Genomic DNA, 20809 nt, shown 5'->3' on the forward strand with positions numbered 1-20809 from the left:
GGCGGGACCTCCCGATGGGCCCCAGCAGATGCCACAGGCTGAACTGTGTCCCCCGAAATGGTATGTCCACGTCCTCACAGCCAGAACGTGTGGAAGTGCCCTCACGTGTCGGCACTCAGCAAGCACGAGGGACGATTCTGGTTGGCTCTGGATTCAGCCACGTGTGTCCTTGCAAGAGGGGACCCGGGGACAAGGAGGTGACGTGTCTACAAGCCAAAGAACAGCAGGGGCGGCCGGCAGAACCCCCCCAACAAGGATCGGAGAAAGGCCTGGTCCAGCTTCCCCAGAGCCCGGCCCACACCTGGACCTCACACTGGGGCCTCGGGGGCCGAGAGAGTATCTGTGTCTGACGTTTCCAGCCCCGACGTGGTGTGCGCTGCCACGACCCCGGGAGACCAGAGCCCCGGAGGTGAGAGGTGGCGCTCGCTTGGCCCAACTCGTGTGGTCTTTGGAAAATCACTCAACGAGACCAGGTCACAGTAAAGTCAGCTCCCACGACGCAACCACCCATCCCCTGGTGAGGACAGCGTCACGACAGAGAGGAAGCCGCTTCCCCGCAACCACGACAGCCGACCTTCCGCAGCGCAGAGGGGAGGGTAACCGCGCACCCGAGAGCACCCGACTCCTCTTCCAAGAGACGCCGGAGCGCAGGTGTCGCGGCTCCACGAGACCGTCGGGGGGACAGCTAACGGCACTGTCGCGGGCGCCTTCCCAAACACACACTCTGCTTCCCCCGCTGCGGACGCCCACCCACGCGCGCTCCCATGGCACACGCCGCCTCCTGCAAGGAGGGGAACCAAAGCAGGGCACTCTGCGTCTGCACGCAAGATTCAAATCTGAGCGGCACATAAAGCGTAAATCTTCTGGAACTAATGTTCTTTTAGATGTGGTTTCTAATTTTAAGTACCTGAGCTCGATTATTGATCACAATGTGTCTTTGACTGAACAGATTAAAACTTTCTCCATAAAACGAACTGTAAAAAATTATAGCTGTTCTCCGGGGAGGAGGGCACTGTCTGACTTCTAAATTCGGATTTAGACGGTGAAGACTGACTTCCTCCTTCTGACCGCAGCCTCTCAGTTCCCGGCCACCAGCCCCCTGCCCCCGATCTGCTGGTGGTCGTCCTCTGCTGGAATGTCCCCGCTCCACGGAAATCAAGCGACAGTGTTGCTCATCTTTCCATTCTGGAGATACAGGTCCTTTTAAAAGACGTCCTCCCAAACATCCCGCCCCAGGATGCTCGGTTCAACAGTCCTGCTACACTTCCTGCACCAAAGACTTGGTGGCAATCTGCCCGCACGAGAGCAGCGTGGACAGAAGGCAGTGACCGTGTCCCTGGCCGGCAGGTGAGCTGTGGGCAGCCATATCCAAGCACCTCCGGGAACGGACTGTAATTATTTAACAGCCCCTACTAAGAAGCCATTAGATGATTCCAGGCCTTTCGTTTTGTGTTGTTTGCTTTGCAATAGCCAACAATTCTCTCATGACTGTGTTCGTCCATGTGGCCTGCCATTTTACTGAGAGTACACCCACGGGACGAATCCCCAGCGCTGACGTCCCTGAGTGGAAGAGTTAATGGTCTGGGCCTTCTCTTTTGTTTGGAAAGTCCTCATCAGCAGACTGGCAACGGGATGGGCCATTTGTGCCTGAATGTTGCATGATTACCGTCTCAGTCAACAGGTGGGAGAGGAAAGTTTTTGACTGGGGACTGGGGAAGCTATGGAGCAGGCAGGGACCAACGCCCAGATGGGGAAGAGAGTAAGTCCCCTCCTGCACACTCTGAAATGACTGAGAAGCAGACACTACCGTTATGACACACACTGGGCACAGGACCCAGCATTCTAAGCGCAGCAGCCGGAGAACCACCGGGAAGGGTCGCTGAAGCTCGCTCTGCCAGCCCTGAGCTTGAGTCCGTCGGTCTGCGGTGGAGCCCGGCGTGTGCATTTCTCTCAAGTCCCCAGTGATGCAGATACAGCCAGTCCAGACCCCACACTTCGAGGACTTGTAGGCTGTCATCCAGCACAGCAAGCGAGGTGGTCACAGGAACACAGCTCGCTGAAGTCACGCCTGGGATTGGCCCTGAGCTTTTGACTCCAACAACTGTGCCGACCGCCTGGTCACAGAAGAGTCTTGGCCTGTCTTGCATCAGAATCACTGCAGCATTGGGCACTGGCGAGGCGGATGCCTGGTCTGCACCCCGGCCCCGTGAGGTCCGAGTGTGGGGGCACCTGGCACCAAGAGAGTCTCGGAGCCCCCGGCATGAGCCCAACATGCACCAAAGCCGGAAACCACCCCGTCTGCAACGCCGCAGGCATTCTGGCGGAACAGGGAGCGCCGGGTCTCCGTCATGCCTCCTGCCCCAACCTGGCCCTCGCGGGTGGAGCAAAGTCTGGGGTTCTTCCCAGCTGGGTGTGGCTATACGCTCAGATGACAGGCAAGCTGTCCTACGGATGAGGAAAAACCCAAAGCAAGCACGTAACCCCACCCCGCTTCACGGAGATGCGGCTGACACGGTATTACGGGAGTTTAAGGCGTAGAAAGTGCCGTTGATACGTTCACACACGGGGACACAGGTGCTACCGAAGCTTTAGCTGACACGCCAGCACGTCCCAGTTACCACTTCCTTTTTGTGGCGAGAACCTTCGAGATCTACTCTTTGTAATTTTCAAGTATATAGTACAGTCTTACCGAACACAGTCTCATGCTATAATTCGATCCCCAAACTGATTTATCTTATACCTGAAAGCTCGTGCGCTTTAACCGGCATCTCCCCCCTTCCCCCACGCCCTCCAACCCCTGCTAACCACCACGGTACTCTGTTCCTGTGAGTTCGGCTTTTCTGAACTTCACGTAGAAGTGGGATCGTGCAGTATCTGTCTTTCTCTCTGACTCATTCCCTGAGGACAATTCCTTCAAGATTCATCCAAGCTACCACTCTTACACTCACGTCTTCAGTCCATTCCGTGTTTCTTTTGGGTGCGGTGGGAGAAAGAGGTCCGGCCGCATCCCGCTGCGCGTGTCCGTCTGGTTTTCCCAGCACCACGTGCTGAAGAGACCGCCTCTGCCCAGGGCGTGTTCTCAGACCCTCCGCCGTGGACTAGTCCGGGCTCTCTGTTCTGTCCCGTTGATCGACGTTTCGCTCTCACACCAAGGAAGCGTCTGTTCTGATGGTACCTGGAGACGTAGACGTCCCTGTAATTTAGGGGCACTACGCCACCCTGGAGGTACAAGAACAGGCAAGAACCCCAACTGTCCGAAACACGTGACGGGAACCCCGGTCCCCTGTCTTACGGGCCAGGGCGCATGGGTAGTGACCCTCTGGGGTAGGGCTCATCCCTGTGACTGGCCCCGCTGAGTCTTAGAGGCCAAGATCCAAACTGTGCAAGGAGCGCGCGTTGCTCAGGTAAAGGGCGGCAGCTCTTCCTGTTCTGCGATTCTCTGGTATTGCCGTGACTGACAGACGGACAGAAACACATTTATTGCGGATTATCTATATTGAAAACCAGACATGGGATTTTTTTTCTCTGTCAACACTGCAGAAACACCCACCGTTTGAACAGAAGGAGCGGTATTTTCTTCAGTCCGGAACACTGAAGAGTGCCTTTATGTCCAGGAAGACATTCAGTTTTACCAACCACGTTAGCGCAGTGAGTTCAAACTCCCGCACCAAGGCAAGGAGGAGGCAGGCTTTCTCTTTATTTTCGAGGTTATCAGGACAAAGCCACATGTGGAAGTTCCTTGTTTTTAGACAATCCCGCAGAATCAGAGCCACCCCGATTAGGCTCCAGACATTCTGCTCAAAGCCAGCACCCGATGGTCTACAGGCCGGCCCTGTCTCCTCCGGAGATACTCATTTTACTGCTCAAGACTTGCCGTACTTCAGGCAAGTGCTTTGTTATCAATGGGGGAAATGTCCATTTCTCTGCTTTGAATTCACGTTTCACTTGTAATCGGAGCTAGGACACACACGGGCTGCCCGCACCGCAGAACCCGCGGCCAGCGCCGGTTGCCTAGCATCGTGCCTGCAGACTGACCGCGTTGGCGACTTTCTCTGCGGGAGCCCGTGTTCAGCCACACGTGCAAACACAAGAAAGCCTCTGCGGGGCTTGGGAATGAAGTGTAAAGACTGAGACCTCGCTCGGCCACAGAGACCTCCTGCTAACCTTGCTCCTCCTCTTCTTGGCATACTTTCCCGCTTCTGCAAAGCCACAAAGGAGGAATCTAAAATACTAGATGAAGTGACTTTGTTGGATTTTCCTCACTTTGCTGGTACTGCCTGGAAATACTGATTTCAGATTTAAGGGAAGGAACCCATTCCCGCAGTCACTGCTCAGAAACGCCCGTGTCCCTCCCATGGAAAGCTTACACAGCAAAAACAGAACAAAACAAAACAAAAAAACAAACAAACCAAAAAAACCTCCTATCCAGGAATTTGTTGAAATTCTGAACTTTATCCATGAGAAGTGAGGGACAGGCAGCCTCCCGACCACCCCGGTTGGCCTGTCAGAGCGGGAGTCTGGGCAGAGGCGTGTCGCCAAGTCCCGACGATCCGCGAAAAGACCCCGTGTTGCTTTCGGAAAGTCGGCTCCTCCAAAGCTCACAGACATCCGCTCTGGTGAAGTCGCGTGCACGCGTGCGTGTGGACAGCCATTTCCGTCCTTCTGAAAGAAAGGTTGTGACTTACAGAAATGACCACAATTATTTTTTAAGTGAAGATATGCAAATCTGATAGACTAAAGTAAATGTTTCATAAAACCAATGACTGTTCAAATGGTAGGACTAAATTGTTTGTATATAAATATTACCTTTTATATTCCACTTGAGTTTTATGTAGATGAACACATTACTTTAATGACCTGCGTTTGTGAAGAGAGTGGAGACTCGCTCTCCCGATCCTCGCCCGCCAGATGGCTGCCTTTTCTTGCATGAGATTAAAACATGGCTCTCATTCACCACAGTGCTTCGGAGGCAAATTAGTATCGCCGGCTAAATTGCTCGTGTTTTCGGAATAAAATTTAAAGAGAACTTTTTAAAGCAATTGGTGTCCCAGGTTCCGGGAGCAGATTGCTCTCCAGGTAGGGCATGCTGGTTTTAACCGTTCGGTAATTAATGGGAAGGATTCTGCGTTAATTGACTGCTTCGGGAAAGGGAAATATAATGACTCCTTATTAATCAAGAAGAGAAGTGTACGGCATGGAGGCACCACAATAAGTGCTCTAACCGCGGAGAAATGTTAATTAATGAAAAGAACAATGATGTCAGAAATTCGCTGCAGAGCGTTGGCCGCTGGTGCAGGCTGGGTTTTAGACACGTTATTTACAGCGGAAACCACGAAAGCTGCCTCAATCAGATGCGTGTAACCTTGTACCACCCAAGTTTACGGAAAAAATCTCAAAATGCTGTTGTCATCTTTGCTTGCAGAAGCAAGAGCGCTTGCAGGGCTGCATTTATCTCGGAGAAGGACGGCCTTGTCCTTCGTGTCCGGTCTGGGCTTCGAAAATCAACATCCTCCTCAGAGCAAAACACGGCCGTTTATTAATGTCACCGAACGACACAACAGCTCCTTCTGACTGCTGAGGACAAAACGAGAAGAAGCTCTTTTGCCCAAAACTGAAATAAACAAACTCCATTTCTGATATTCGCCCGCTAACCTCACGAAAAATTCAGATTCGCTTTGGGGACGGAGTGTGTTTTTTTTTTAAGTTTGGAGTCGCTGAGAGGACATAGGGCTTCCCCACCCTCTAAAAACTGGCGCCGTCCTTTAAAGTCAGAGCCCCGCCACATGCATGGCCGTGAGCGGCCCAGGCTGCTCCGCTGGGTCGGGTGTGGCCACAGGAGCTCCGGCCTCAGCCTGCCCGATGGGGTGCCAGGGCCATGCAGAGGGCAGGCTGGCAGTGATGGGGGAGGTGACGGCGGGGGGCAGGCCGGCGGGGGGAGGGGCGGGCAGGCGGGGGAGGGGCGGCACTGAGCCAGCCCCGCGGGTGGGGGAGGGAGGGGCCCTCCCGCCCGGGCACCGCGCTGACTCCCTGTCCCTGCAGGTGGAACGTGCTGGGCCTGCAGGGCGCGCTGCTCTGCCACTTCATCGAGCCGGTGTACCTGCACAGCATCATCGTGGGCAGCCTGCGCCACACGGGCCACCTCTCCCGGGTCATGAGCCACCGCACCAAGGACGTCGGCCAGCTGCCCACCTCCTACCGGCACAACCGGCCCCTCCTCAGCGGTAAGAAAACCCTGTCCCCGCAGACACAGGCTCGTGCCCTCCCGCCAGCCGGCCCCACGCGTCCTAACTCGGGCCACTGTTGCCGGGCCGGCCACCGGCTACTTAGGATGCAGCGAGCAAAAGGACAGGAACACAAGCCGGGGTGGGGGGCTGCCGTGCCTCCCGAATGGAGGACCGGGCACTGGGAGGGGGGAGCAGAATGGGACACACCCCGACCACATCACGGCGTCACCGTTGCGCGCGTGTCCAGCAGGACGACTTACCTGACCGGCTCCGCTCACGGGAGGCATCTCTGGCGGTCGGCAGGGGGCTTGGAAGCGGGCGGTTGCAGGGCTCGCAGCCCCAGCACCGTCCTCGAACGTGGCGTCCAGGAGGCACGTGTCAGGAGCAGCACGGACACGCACAGGCACGAAGCCGGCCTGCTCCTAGCCGCCCGCACTGCCCGTGCCCGCAGCACCAGACCTCCGGAGCCTCAGTGTCCGTGCTGCGAGAGGGGGACGGCCAAGCCCCGGCTGCCGAGCCCACAGCCGGAGTGAGGGTCGAGTCACACAGCCAGCGAGCACCGTGTAGCCCATCGCGTTCTGTACGCTGACTCGGCGTTCTGGCCGGGAAGGCGGACAGCGGCCGCTGCTCCCCACGTCACAGACCCTCTCCGGCTCCCGAGAAGGAGCCTCGCCCGAGTCCAGAGGAAACAGCGCGTGCAGCAGGGCCTGGAACTCGGCTCGACGACGCAGCTAAGCCGTCTCGACGCCGCGCCGCGTCCTGTGGCCTGCAGCACTGACCGGGTGTCCGCAGCGTCACTCCAGGGAACCACCCTCGCGAACTACACCAGCTGCGGAGGGCGGCGGCATCCGGACGGCGGGACAGGCGAGTCGCCCCAGCGGAGGCGCTCGTGGCCCTGCGACTCTCACCAGCCCATCAGGTGTCAGGAGCGGCACAATCATCCGCCTCACATTCTAAGTCTATACAGTTACGTTTGTTTTTTAAACAGTTGGCCATTTTAGGAGTTCTGATAAAATATTACTTTGGCTCAGTTTCAACCTCTTCCATTTTTCTTTTTTTTTCTCAAAATGACAAAGAATACTACTTTTAAAAAAGATTTTATTTATTTGAGAGAGACAGTGAGAGAGAACACGAGCCAGGGCAGTGGGAGAGGGAGAAGCAGGCTCTCCTCCAAGCAGAGAATCCAACACGGGCTCGATCCCAAGACCCTGAGATCATGACCTGAGCCGAGGGCAGACGCTTCACTGACTGACCTCTGGGCGCCCCAAGAACACTCCCTTCTCACGGCTCGGCAGCCAGCGCAAGTCTGGAGCGGACCCCAACGTCCCAGCACTGCCGGGTCGTGCAGATCAGATGTCCCCAGCTCGCGTCCCCATAGACCTCGGAGATGTTCTTCAGTCTCCACAGCAAACCCGCGGGGACCCCATGTGCTCAGAGGAGGCGCCTGTCCCGCGAGGGGCTGCTGACGTCTGGCCTCCGGACCCCACGCACGCCTGCCTGGCCGTCCCTTCCAGCGAAGCTGTTCTGAAGTCGTGTGCTCAGCCAGGAACGTGTGAACACAGGTACAAACAGGGATTCTGAATCATGAGTGAGAAGCAGTGAGTTTAAAAAAAAGCTCCATTAGAAGAATTCAGGTCACCTGAAGTCGTCGAGCGGCACGGCTACAAGCAAAGCCCCCAGACCCCCGTGTGAACCCCCGCCCCCGACTCAGGGGACACTCAACCCTCCCTACAGCCAGGACCACCTGACTGGACGTTTCGGTCCACGCTGACAACACCACTTTCGTTGCTGCACAGATGCACATGACCCGAAGCCGCGGCGTCCCCCCACCACCCCACACACTCTCGGTGGCAGCGACTGCTCGGCCCTCGGTGGTGGTCGGACAGCAGCCGTGCAGGTCCAGAAAGGAGACCGGTGGGATCTTTGCAACACAAGAGGGACAGCGCGATCGCGTGTACGGATGGTAACGAAGAGCACATTCACACAGGCCCGTGAAATCTGTCTGGAGACTCGCCCGAGGCCCATTTGCAAAACCACCTGAGAAGGTGCAGCCCGCGTGCTCGTGGAACCAGCCCACCACCGAGCGGGGGCCCTGCCGGCTCCGGGCAACAGGAAGCGGCCCAGCCGAGAAGGGTCCCCCACTGACACGGGCCGCGGTGCGCACTGATGGCCGCCGGAGCCTCTGCAAGCCGTCCGGGCAGCCCGTGAGCACGGACTCCACACCGCGGCGGCCGTGCCCTGACCCTTTGGCGCCCCACGTCACCGGAGGAGTGCGGCTCCCCTAAAGGGACTCGCCTCCGGTCTTTCTCGGCACATTCGATACCACATGCGACACAGAGGACAAGGTGGCGGTGAGAGTTCATAAGAATGCAGGCTCGGAATACTCGTCTTTTGCGGGAAGCATTACGTGAAGTAGAAAGAGACTTCGAGGCTGTCGTGCTGGGCACGGGGTGGTTCGTCTGCACGTCCGGCCTCGACGTAAGTCTCCTGTTTCCGCGTCAGGACGAGGAGAGATGTGGGGGGACGCGCAAGCTCTCTGTTCCCGCCGGCGGCACGGGGCACGCACGGGCGCTCCGTCGAACAGTCGTCGCCGCACCGGAGACACAACCTCACAGCCCACGGCAAGGTCCGGTGACGAACATAAAATCCGAGAGCTGGACCCGGGGAATCGATGTCCCGGCCCTGAGCTGTCTCGGGACACTGACTACAGGACTACGGGACGGTGACCAGCAGGCACTGGCTGTCTCCGCCCCCGCACGCGTCTTCCCGAAGGAGTAGGAATGGGCCACTGGGGGGTCAGAGCCTCGTCAGACTCCGTGCGTCTCGAGCAACGGTTCATTGAAATGTCCGCCAGTAGCGGTCCGCAAACGCCGCCCGACACCCCCCCACGACTACACTCAAGACCCCTCTCCTCCGGCAGTGGTGTGGGTGGGATGGAGGGAGAGGCCTGTTACCACGTGTGCCCACGTTGCTGTGAGTCCAGTCTCCCAAGTACTGTCACAGTGAGCCACAGAGCCCGATGCGGACAGCCGAGCCGCTTGAACTCCGGAGAAACTCCCGAGGTTGATGATCATGAATGGTGTCCGGCAAAACCACCCAGTGCGGTGGAAGCAAAGGCTGTTTCTATGCAGACGATAACTACTGCAGCACGATTTCTATAGTGAAATAAGCACGGAGGCGCCTGGGGCTCGGTCCATTAAGCCTCTGCCTTCGGCTCAGGTCATGATCTCAGGGTCCTGGGATCGAGCCCCACATCGGGCTCTCTGCTCCGCGGGGAGCCTGCTTCCTCCTCTCTCTCTGCCTGACTCTCTGCCTGCTCATGTTCTTTCTCATTATCTCTCTCTCAAAAAAACAAATAAAATCTTTTAAAAAAAATAAAAATAAAATAAGCACAGGTTTATTACAGAGTAACCTATAAATTTTTCATAAATGTTTAGGATAAAACACATGAGCTTAAAAATACATCTGAGCAGCTCTTTTGTCTTGGAGTTGTTAGAAGTAGAAATTAATCTCTTGTGCCCTTGAAGGAATTTTTGGTAGGAAAAAAATCCTTATAAATCTTGCTGGAATAATCTAAAGACAATCCTACTATCTCTGCATGAAGATCAAAACACTAGATTCAAGAAAGAAATATTTAATAAGACATTTCCATAGATGAGCACTGATTTCCCTATGCAAATTAGACGACATATAGCTTATAGTAAGTTTAAAATTAAAGAAAAACCTTTTATAGTTTTCTAAAGAGTTCTTCAAAAAATACTTGTATGTTAGTTAAGTTACACTTAATTTCTACCATGATTTTAAGAAACTGTTGTTGGACAAAGTATTTGAACACCAGCCTTAATCAATTTGCCCTTGAAATTTTTACCATTTAGGGAAAACACTTTCATTGTCGATCCATTTCATTTATCCAAACACCAAGTCGGCCAACACAATCCCGACACTTACTTAATCACTCAGCAAACGTGTGTGGATTGCGGACGACGTGCCTGGGGCCATTGTGCACGGGGAAGAGAGCCGCAAACAAAATGGTTGAAAGCCCATGGGGAAGGCCGACAGACAGACAAAATGAAAACGCTTTGTAGAAAAATAAAGCACAGAAGGGACTACGTGCAACCTTCGGCTGTCAGTCAGGGGACCAGACCCCATGGGGCGGTGGAGTCAGAGCCAAGTCCTGCAGGAAGAGGGAAGGACATCGTGGGCAGGGAGCAGGGCAGGAGCCAGGAGGGGGCCGGAACGTGGGGAGAGCCTCCAGGGTTCAGGACAGAGTCGGGCTGCGGCTGCTGCATGGGGACCAAGTTAGGACCCAGTCTGAGCCCTGCAGAAGCAGGCCCTGAGGGTTCTCAGAGCAGCCCGCAACGGTCTCCATTCCCATATTCACATGGAGACGATCCTACTAAGAGCCGGACTGGAATAATGCTACAGAAGGGTTGGAAGCACAGCCCTGGCACACAGCAAAAACCAAGGAGACATAGGATGAGACGAGACCACGTTAACGAACCCAGCAGACACACGGTGGAGAAAACCCATGACGTGAGAGAGCTGCTCCTGGACACAGACTTTACTACAACCATGCTCACCAGGAAAACAGAGATTTAAAAAACAACAGGGAAAATGCAGGGGGAGAGATAGAAGAGAAAGAAAGAAAGAAGCCAAATAGGAATTGCAGAGGAAAATAAAACAATTTGTGTGACAGAGAATATGTTTATTTTTTTAAGACTTCATTTTTATTTTTATTGATTTGACAGAGAGAGAGCACAAACAGGCAGAGCGGCAGGCAGAGGCAGAGGGAGAAGCAGGCTCCTCACCGAGCAGGAAGCCCGACGGGGGTCTCCATCCCAGGACCCAGGAATCATGACCTGAGCCGCAGGCAGAGGCTTCACCGACGGAGCCCCCCAGGCGTCCCCAGAGGACAGGGTTAGTAGCACATTCAACACAGCTGAAGATGGGGAACCAGGTGGCTCGGGCGGTGAAGCCTCCGCCTTCGGCTCAGGTCGGGATCAGTGTACTGGGATCGAGTCCCACATGGGGCGCCCTGCTCAGTGGGGAGCCTGCTCTCCCTCTGCCTCTGCAGCTCCCTCTACTTGTGTGTGCGTGCCCTCTCTCTCTCTAACAAATAAATAAAATCTTTGAAAAAATAATTTAAAGATACACCAGCTGAGCAGAGAATCAGTAAACTGGAACAGCCCCTGAAGAAACCCCCGCGCGCAGCACCAACACAGAAAGACTGTGGAAACAGAAAGACGGTGGACCGACGGTGGGCCAGCTGGGTCCTCCGGCGAACAGAACCCGCAGGGAGGGTCATTCTCCTCTCAGGAAGGAGATGGGGCTGAAGCACCTGGCCCGCACGTGTGCAGGGGCGGACCGGTCTGACGTCGGCAGGCTGGCAATTCTGGCAGGAGACGATGCCGCCGCCGTGCCTGGGGCGAGTCTGGAAGCAGAACCCCCTCCTCTCTGGCAGCTGCGGTCTCAGCTCCTGAAGCCGTCAACTGACTGTACGAGGCCCCTGCTCGTGGAGGGTCACCTCTCCGCTCCAGGCGCACTGATGGAATCGTCCATCACACCTGAAGGCGCCCTCCCAGGGACGTCCGGCTCACGTGTGACGAAGCAGCTGGGCACCACAGACCAGCCAGGAGGATACGTGAAAGTCAGCATCCCACGGGGCGGTCAGAGACGCAGCGAGAATGTCGGACAGATGCAAGCTATGACGTGCCCCGGAAGCAGGGAGAAGGAGCACCGCGGGCGCGGTGGGGAAGGAGGTACCAGAGTTACTAGTCGTCACCTCTGAGGGGCACCGTGTGGCCCAAGAAGTATGTTCTTGAATCGTCCTCCCAGCAAGAAAACGGTCACCAGACAAGAAGACAAAAGAAACCCTAGAAAGCGTCAGGAACTAACAGGGCAGTTCCCGAGGGTCCGAATCAGACTCGCCAGCGACCCTCGGATGACAGAAAACAATAAAGCCGTGTCTCTGAGATGCCGGCTGCGGGCTCATCTCAACCTGAAGTCCGCAAACCAGGAGTCGCACCCTTTACAAGCAGGGCAGGGGGCGCCGGGGCGGCTCAGCGTGCAACTCTTGATTCCGGCTCAGGTCGTGCTCTCAGGGTCGAGGGATCGGGCCCGGTGTTGGGCTCCACACTGGGTGCAGAGCCTGCTGAGGACTCCCTCTCCCTCCCCACCTCTCCCCCTCCCGTGCGCGTGCACACACTCTCTCTAAAATCGTGAATAGATACACGTTTTTAAAAAATGAATAAAAATTAACCAATTAAAATGAGGGCAAGACAACAGTCCAGGCAGAGAGAAGCGGAGCTAGTGCCGGCCCAGCGGACACGCACCGATGGACACATTAACGGTGTCTTGGGCATAAGCCCCAAGTGGACAGAGCAACTAATGCGCGAGGGCCACATTCTGCCGAAGTCCCCCTGTCCCATGTCTTTCCAAGTAACGACAAGCTTTACAGGGACCAAGAACCATTTCAGTATCCGGTTATAAAATGAAATATTCAAATTTTTCCCTGCCACAGAGGAATTTCGCCGCTTCCAGCATTGTCCCGTGAGCCCGTGCATTTTAAACTGCTGGACTTACATTCACAGATAAGGCCGCGTTCCTACTGACTCCAGGGAGGAAGTCCCTGAAAATCAGTAGGGAAAACTGTCTTCACAGAAGGTGACTCCAGCCCCCAAGCGGGTGACCCGGCACCTTCCCTCACACGGCACCCACGCCCTCAACACCAGCTCTCTGACACGGCAGCCAACACCCCGCCAACCGGCAGAAGAGGTGGGGGCTGCCCCAGCCCAGTCTTCCCCACAGTGTGTCCCCAGCTTGCAGGAACCCACAGAACCCCCAACAAGCGTCTCACGGCAGGAGCTAAGCCCGTCCTCACGCACATCTCCAGACTGCAGCACACGGCCACCCTGAAGTGTGCTCTATTAAGACAATAGCTACAAAATTACTGTCGATTATAATGATGTTTGTGCTAATGAAAATGAGTAGGATGACATTAATACAGGCAAATGACGTTAGTCACTCCAGATCTGCAAGTCCGTGGTACAGTAGCCCTCGCTCCGCTTCCAGCAGAACTGTGTGTGATGTGTGTGCGATGTGTGTGCACGTGTGGGCGGGCGGCGTTCACGTGTACGCGTGTGTTGTGTACACGTGTGACGTGTGCGCGCGTGTGATGTACGTGTGTGGTGTGCACGTGTGTGCCTGCGGGGTGTGTGGTGTGTGTCTGCATGTGTGTGGTGTGTGCGTGCCCATGTGTGATGTGTGGTGCGTGCACATGCGTGCTTGTGTGGTGTGTGTGCATGTGTTGTGCGTGCTTGTGTTGTGTGTGTGCGTGTGCGATGTATGTACATGTGTGGTGTCCGTGTGCGTGTGAGGGACAACCCAAGGGGGGGTCTGGCACACACACAACACACAGCGGCCTCATCTCCACCCGCCTGCCGCCATACGACTCGGTATTGAGTCGTCCGTTTCTCAACATTGAATGCACGGTTGCCCTGGGATACAAACTTGCCTCACTCCCTATAAAAATCACGTTCCTGAATGTCCTGTGTAGCCGTAATTTGGAGAAACGGAATTAAATTTTAAATACTTCAGGCCCAGCAGCGATCTAAAGAAGCGTTACAAGGTCTTAGACACTGCTTTTGAGAAAGAGGTGCACGCGGGTTTTTGCCAAACGAGGCCCATTTTCACAGCTGGAGAAGCCGTTCTGGAACTCCCTGTCACAGGCGAATAGCGGATTCGCTCCTGCTGCTCTCAGTCATGGCAGTCCTGCCGGTCGTGGTGGCGGTGGGACTCGCGGTGACGGGAGCCGCGCGAACGTGGCCACAGTCTGGCACAGAAGCACCGCGGGTGGGAGTGGGCCAACGGTCGTGGCGGCGGCGGTGGCCGTGGCGGCGGCCGTGGCAGTACTGGCCCGGGGGAGGCAGTGGCAGTCCTAGTCAGCAGCTGCACCAACTCACCCAAGTGAAGAAGAACCTGCCTCAGGTTCACCGAATTCACACAGTCGTGTCCATCGCTGTCACTAAACAAACGTCGGACGATCTTCACGGAGACACTCCTTGTGTCAGGACGGCAGAGCACGTGTGTCAGTGCTGGTGAAGACCTCGGTCTCCCACACGCCCGCTCTGAGATGCCAGCCGTGTCTAGAACGCTGCAGAGAGGACGAATGACCGCGTGGGCTGTGGCCCATCGGTCTCATCAGCGATGGGTCCGATGGGGAAGGGGTTTGGGGAGATCGGGCTTCCTTCCAGGTGGTGGGAATAAGTACTACGGTATCACTAAGTGAGAGCGGCCATGGGTCTGGTCCTAGCCTGGCCACACCACCGTTCAGGGACACCTTTTCTCTTCTCCCGTCCTGGGCTTTGTCAACAAGTTTCCAAACCGAGATCTTCCCCGACAGAGGCCAACCACACCATCCTCCAAACAGAGCCATGCTAGGCTTCCCTCCCCAGCCAGGGGCCGAGAATGCGGCCACGTATGCAGCTGTGGCCGGTGGGAACCCCCCACCCACCAACGGTGCCACCAGAGGTCAGCACGCGGGCTTCAGAGGCCAGCTCCAAATGCACGACTAATAATGCTGGTGTAGGCAGACCACTGGCCGCCCCAAGACACCAAATCTTAATCCCTGAAACATGCAAATTACTGTATTTAGAAAAAGGGTCCTGTCAATGTGACTGAGTTAAGGATATTGAAACAAAGAGGGTGTCCTGAACTATGTCTGTGGGTCCCACACCCCACCACACGCATCTGTGGAAGAGAGAGGCTGATGGAGGGAAAGAGACAGACAGACAGACGTGGGGGCGCAGAAGCCGTGTGAAAACGGGCAGAGGTGGAAGTGACGCATCTCCACGCCAGGGGCAGCGGGGCCACAGGGAGCTGCAGGACGGAGGGGGACGGAGGGGGCAGCGGGGCCACGGGGAGCTGCAGGACGGAGGGGGACGGAGGGGGCAGCGGGGCCACGGGGAGCTGCAGGACGGAGGGGGACGGAGGGGGCAGCGGGGCCACGGGGAGCTGCAGGACGGAGGGGGACGGAGGGGGCAGTGGGGCCATGGGGAGCTGCAGAACGGAGGGGGACGAGCCCCGCCGACACCTGCGGGCCTTCGGAGAGAGCAGCAAGTCCGTCTCGGTGACTTTCTGTAAACCGGCGACGGTGTCACGCTCCATCGCAGCCCCGGGAGACGGATACCAGGCTCCCGCGTCACAGCACGACGTCCGCACAGGCAGGAACCGCTCGGAAAAGTGCAACCCTGGGCCTCCGTCACCACCCAGCGAGGGCGGGCGTCCCAGGACCCAGGCCGGCTGGCGTGACTGTGACGCGTTCTGTCCCTGATGTCAAGGTGCAGGTTTGCAGACTCGGGCTCAGGTGCTCCGCGGTGAGAATTACAATGAGTCTGACGTCTGCCGCCAACAGACCCTGTGACCTTGAACCAAGGTCGCTGGCACACGGGCTGAGTCTTCCCAGGGTTTATTTCTTAAGAAGACCTTCCTCGCCTCCTGGGGCCCAGCAGACACAGGTCTGTGCTTTCAGCGTTCAGAACGTGCAGCTCTTCCGGAACCGTGACGAGGACGGGGCGGACTGTGACGTGTTCCCATCTTCCTCTGGACGGAGATTTCGGGTCGGCCCCTGGAGGCGTCTGAGGCTGCAGACTCGGGGCAAGAAGGTAGCACTGTGCTTCTGGGTGGGTCTGTGGCACGAGCCGGCGTGCTGCCGTCTCAAGGACGAGGAAAGCAGGTGACGCCTCGGACTCTAAGTAGGCTGTGCCTGGAACCTGAACGTGAGGCTCGGTTTCCACATCTGCTTCCAGAAGGACGACCCAGGAACCGATGCCTCCCTTCCGTGGACAGCATCCGCCGACGGAGAAGTCGATGCAGGCCAGAGGTGGCTTCCTGGGAGAAGGCAACGCATCCCCAGAGTCCCAAGCACCTTGTCCTCAACCCGGAGCGGGAGACGCACGAGCCCCTCACCCGGCCACTAGGCCCGGCCTGGCTCCTGCGCAGCCGATCTCAACTACAAACGAGCTTCCTCAGACACGTGCGTGCGGCTCCACAGAAACAAGTGTCTCCCCCGGGCCAAACTGAGGGAGCAGAAGACAGACTGACAGGCCTGGAAGGAACTTAGCGAAGCATTCCAACACGGGGGCCGACCCGGCATGTGGGGCAGGACAGGGACAGAGCGGGGAGCGCCACCCCGAGGTGCGAGGAAGCGGACACGAGCAGCAGCAGCGGCAAATGCAGCCCACCGCCTCCCGTGCGCCCAGGCCTGCCCGTCTCTCCCTCCGGGAACAGGCCGTGGGACTGGCCCGTGGGCATGTGAATCATGAGGGAGCTCCCCTTGCTCGGCGCCGTGATGGCAGTGACCGAGCCCACACTGGCTGCCTGCACTGTCTGGCTTGCGGGGTTAGGCCGATGGGGACGTCCTGCGAGATGACCTCCTTGCCTTGCGCGCTGACCACTCTGCACGGTCAGGTCAGCGACCCTGCGTGTGAACGCGGCAGTCACTCATCACCGCCCGCATGATTCTGTAAACAGGAAGGCGCGGCCTCACTAGCTCAACTCAGGGACAGAAGCAGAGAGCGAGCAAGGAGGGAGGGAAGAGGAAAACCGTTGTTCCTGCGGTTGCTTTGGGAATTTTCGCCCAAGGAAAAGACTAAGGGGGGGACCCCTTAACCCTGGAGCCCCAAGGACAAAAGATGACCCCACAGACACACACGCACGACGCCAGCTCTGCTCCACACAGAAGGGACCCCAGCCCCCATGCGTGGGCTGCTTCCTGCATGCCCAGGACAGCAGGAGGGGCGCGGGCCGCCCGCTTAGTATGAACCCGGGAGAGGGCCGTGCAATCTAAGTGGGGCGCCGCGATTCCCAAGACGGGGGGCTCTGCACACCCGTGCTAGTCCTCATCCCTCCCTGTGGCAAAGGCAGGCCTCCCACACGACGCTGCGTTGCTACTGAGAGCCCAGGAAGGAACGGGGGCGGAACAGCAAACCGGGCGCCCAGGCAGGGCGGGGGCCGCTTCTGGTTCCCGAGTCAACGAGGCGCGCACCCCAGCTTTCCCACCGGTCACCGGGGCTCGGTGACATGAAGATTGTTGCTGGACCGAAATCTCATTTCACGTCGCACCTGGTCACTGATGGGGCCCTGACACTGGGAAATCAACAACTCTCATACCGTGATTTACAGCATAAACCACTTCCCTCCGTGCACACTTCTCTGCTTCAACACCCACGGGCCATCTGGGACCCGAGCTCCGGAGAAGGTGGGTCAGGGGCTGGGGGGCGGCAGCTGCCCACCACGGTCGGGGGCTGTCCGCCAGCCAATGAGTGCGTCTTCCCTCTGCCTGCGTGCACGTGCGGAGCCGAGAACCCGCTTGTGGACATCCTGTCAGGGCTGCAGCCGAGCCTCTCCAAGCAGGCATCCGTGCACCGAGAGCCGGGCCAAGTGGGCACTTGGCACAGCAGAGAGGACATGCAGGGGGCCAGGGAGGTGTGACGTGGACCTCGGAGACCCTCCCCTGTGGGAGAGAGGGGCCGGGTGGGGAGGGAGCAGGGCAGGAGAAAGGCCCTGGCTGCCTGCTGCTCTGGAGCGGGCCCCGCCTCTTTTGGTGACTGGTCACTCCTGACCTTGGCCACTCTCCCCTTTGCCCAGCAGGGCCGTCTCACGGCCAATGTGCCAGACTGTCCCCCTGCCCACCTCTCTGCATGGGCAGCTGCCGCAGGGAATTGCTTCGAGGAACGGGAACAAGCTGTCTGGCTGGAATCAGCCCAGGACGCCTGGCACTGCCTGTGCGTGACCGGGAGAAGGTCGCCGGGTGGTTCCGGTCAGGAGTCAGGCTGTGGCAGGAGCGGGTGGCAGAGCTGGACGGTGGGTTGCAGACAGCAGGAAGCCCTGGGTCTGTAGCTCTGCCCTTGGATGCTGATGGGACGGCTGCCCTCACGAGGGCCTGGGTGCCGGGCTGCCCCTGGACACGGGGTCACTCCCTCACATCTGCTACAGGCCCCCGAGGGCCAGCCACGCCCTCTGCAACACCACAGCACCCCCGGCGACACCCACAGCCCAGCGGGGGCACAGGCACAACACACTAAAGCCGCCCCCTCCCGACATGGGGGCCGCCGGTGAGGACCCTCGGCACCCTCCTGCCAAGGGCACGTGGGGGTGTCTGTGGGGAGGAGCGGCAGGAGGAGGGGTGCCCCAGACACACCGGCTCAGGGAGGGGCTGTGGGAGGAGCGGCGGTGCTGGCAGAGGTCCAGGGCTGTGAACTATCCCACGGCATCACCGTCACCGAGGACAAGAGCCCGTGTCCCTCCTCTGCCCGGAGGCTGGGCACAGAGCTGCACCAGGACGTCTGGGGCTCGATGGCACGGTGGGGCCTTTCTTCCCCCCACACCCGTGCCCCTGCCCACCAGCCCCGAGGTCCGCTGCAGGACAGCCCAGCGGAAAGCCAGCAAGGGCCCCCAGCGGACGTGGCATCACAGGCCACGGGCGGGACGGAGGCCACACGGAGGTCAGACACTGCTGCCCCAGAGTAGGGACGCCAACTGTCCCCTTCTCTCATCTGCGCTAGGAACCTGGGTCTCCCGGGGCTGTGATGTCCAGCGTCCAGCGCCGTCCCAGCGACCAAACTCAGACCCGCCATCGACTTAAAGCTCCTCTGTCGTCCTGAAACCCTCCATAAGCCCTGAGCACCGGGCCTCGTGTCTGCGTTTCGTCAGCGCTTGGTTCTTAGCCCACGCTCTCAGCTCTCGGTCCAGCTCGCCTCAGCTTTTCCACACGCATTCACGGAAATTACAACCCCCCGGGGCCCGTCTGGCACAGTGAACACCTTCCAGAAGCCACAAGCCCGTGTGAAAACAGGCAGCGGGGTGTGGGCGCCTCCCAGCAGCACAGCAGCCAGGCGTGGTCTCCCACCGGCCCATGGCGGGGGCCCTGCCGGGGCCAGAATCCTGACTCCGGCTGCGGCCGCTTCTCTCTCGGCAGGAGTGAGCCACACCGCCGTGCGCCAGCCGGGGAAGTCTCCGCACTTCAGCGTGAACTGGGTGATGGGCCACACGGACGTGGAGGTCGTGGACGGCACCACGGGGAGGAGGAGCTGCGGGGGCTCATCGCGGCTCTGCAAGCACGTGTTCTCCGCGCGCTGGGCGAGGCTGTACGGAAAGGTAGGGCTCCGCTCTGGGGGGGGCTGGCCCCGCCACCCTTGGCTCCCACCGGGCACAGGGAGGGGACTCCAGGAAGCCAACACTGGTCCGAGTAAGGGGCACCCATGGCCCCCAGCCACTCCCGCTATTTCCCTCACCCTGGTGACTTGCGACGCAGCCGCTGTCCTGGGAGCTCCCGGCCAGCAGCCAGGGACCTGGCTGTGGCCCTAGACGCCTTGTAGACAGGGCACGGGCGGCTGCACGTAGGGCACCGTAAGGGAAGTTCAGAGAAAGCTCCTGACGTGGTATGACTCCCAGCTGAGACACAGGGAAGGTGAGTGGTTTCCCCCGAATGACACCAAGAGCAAATGCCAGGCCGCAGGTCACAACCCTTCTCCTGACCCCATAGGCCATGCATTTCTACGACAGTCCTAAGTTTCCTCCTCATTAAATGGGGACAGTTACTACATCTCCAGCGTTTAAGCTGCGATCTAGATGTCCACGTTTCCAAAACACAGCAGACTGTGGCAGAACCAGACAGACACGAACAGGCGTCAGGAGCACATAAACCCAAGAGGTAGCCGTGCCACTGTCCGTCCTTATCCAGCAACTGCTGCCAACAGAAACGGGTGTGGGGCGCATCTGTCAACCGGCAGCACGGGACAGACACACCCACCCTTAAGATAAGCATTGCTTGCAGTTCAGGGGACCCTGGATGTTGTGCGTTTGGCCCTTCACCTGCACGACTCTGTGCCTGCCACGAGCCACCCGGCTCTGTCCTGAGCGCAGGGCCTCGGCTGCCTGTCTGCCCACTCCGGGCACCGTCCACGCTTCCCTCGTCCGCATACTGCAGGGACCCATGTCAGAGAACACCACTGATTCTGTCTTCCTAAACAAAGGGGCCCCTGCACCTGTTCCAGGACACGGGCTGAACCCGCGGGGGGAACCCAGGCCTCCCGGCCCTGCTCCCTGCACCGCTGGCCTCTCCACGCGGGGTCCCTGCCTACACTGGCCTCAGAGCCTGGCCTGGTCCTGGCCCAGGAACCCGACAGAGGAGACGGCCTGTTGCACCGGTTTCCTAACCGGCTGGCAGGAGAGCTCGAACGCCCCATCTCCCGCCTGCACAATTCTGCCCTAGTGCCCACAGACGTCCCGACCCCCCAGCCCCACTCCAACAGCAGTCCCAGACCCTCTCGCAAAAGAAAACCACACGGCGTACCCGTTCGACAGCGGCAAGTTACACGTCTGTTGCTGCCGCTCCTCACACCCCTGCCGAGCAGCCCGGGTGCGTCCATGACGCGTCGGGGCCGCCGGATGGCAGCGCCCGCTGGAGCAGTCACCCCTTTACTGGGGTCAGACGGACTGTAACTGACACTGGACAGACTCAGGGTGGGTCACGTGCCGTCCTGATGTGCGTGTGCTGGGAAGGGACCACCATGAGCCAGCCCGCC

The 20809-nt window shown here is 58.4% G+C and overlaps 1 protein-coding gene across 1 annotated transcript in view; it reads left to right on the top strand.

Annotated features, from left to right (window-relative positions):
• ADARB2 (adenosine deaminase RNA specific B2 (inactive)) overlaps positions 1-20809 on the top strand; it is a 349296-nt gene that overhangs the window by 323328 nt on the left and 5159 nt on the right. Inside the window, exons 8-9 of the mRNA XM_046011463.1 lie at positions 6040-6221; positions 19201-19379. Coding sequence (XP_045867419.1) covers positions 6040-6221; positions 19201-19379 — 361 coding nt within the window. The remainder of the gene's footprint in view (positions 1-6039; positions 6222-19200; positions 19380-20809) is intronic.

The sequence above is a fragment of the Meles meles genome, chromosome 7 (genome assembly GCF_922984935.1).
Source record: "Meles meles chromosome 7, mMelMel3.1 paternal haplotype, whole genome shotgun sequence".
NCBI lineage: Eukaryota > Metazoa > Chordata > Mammalia > Carnivora > Mustelidae > Meles > Meles meles.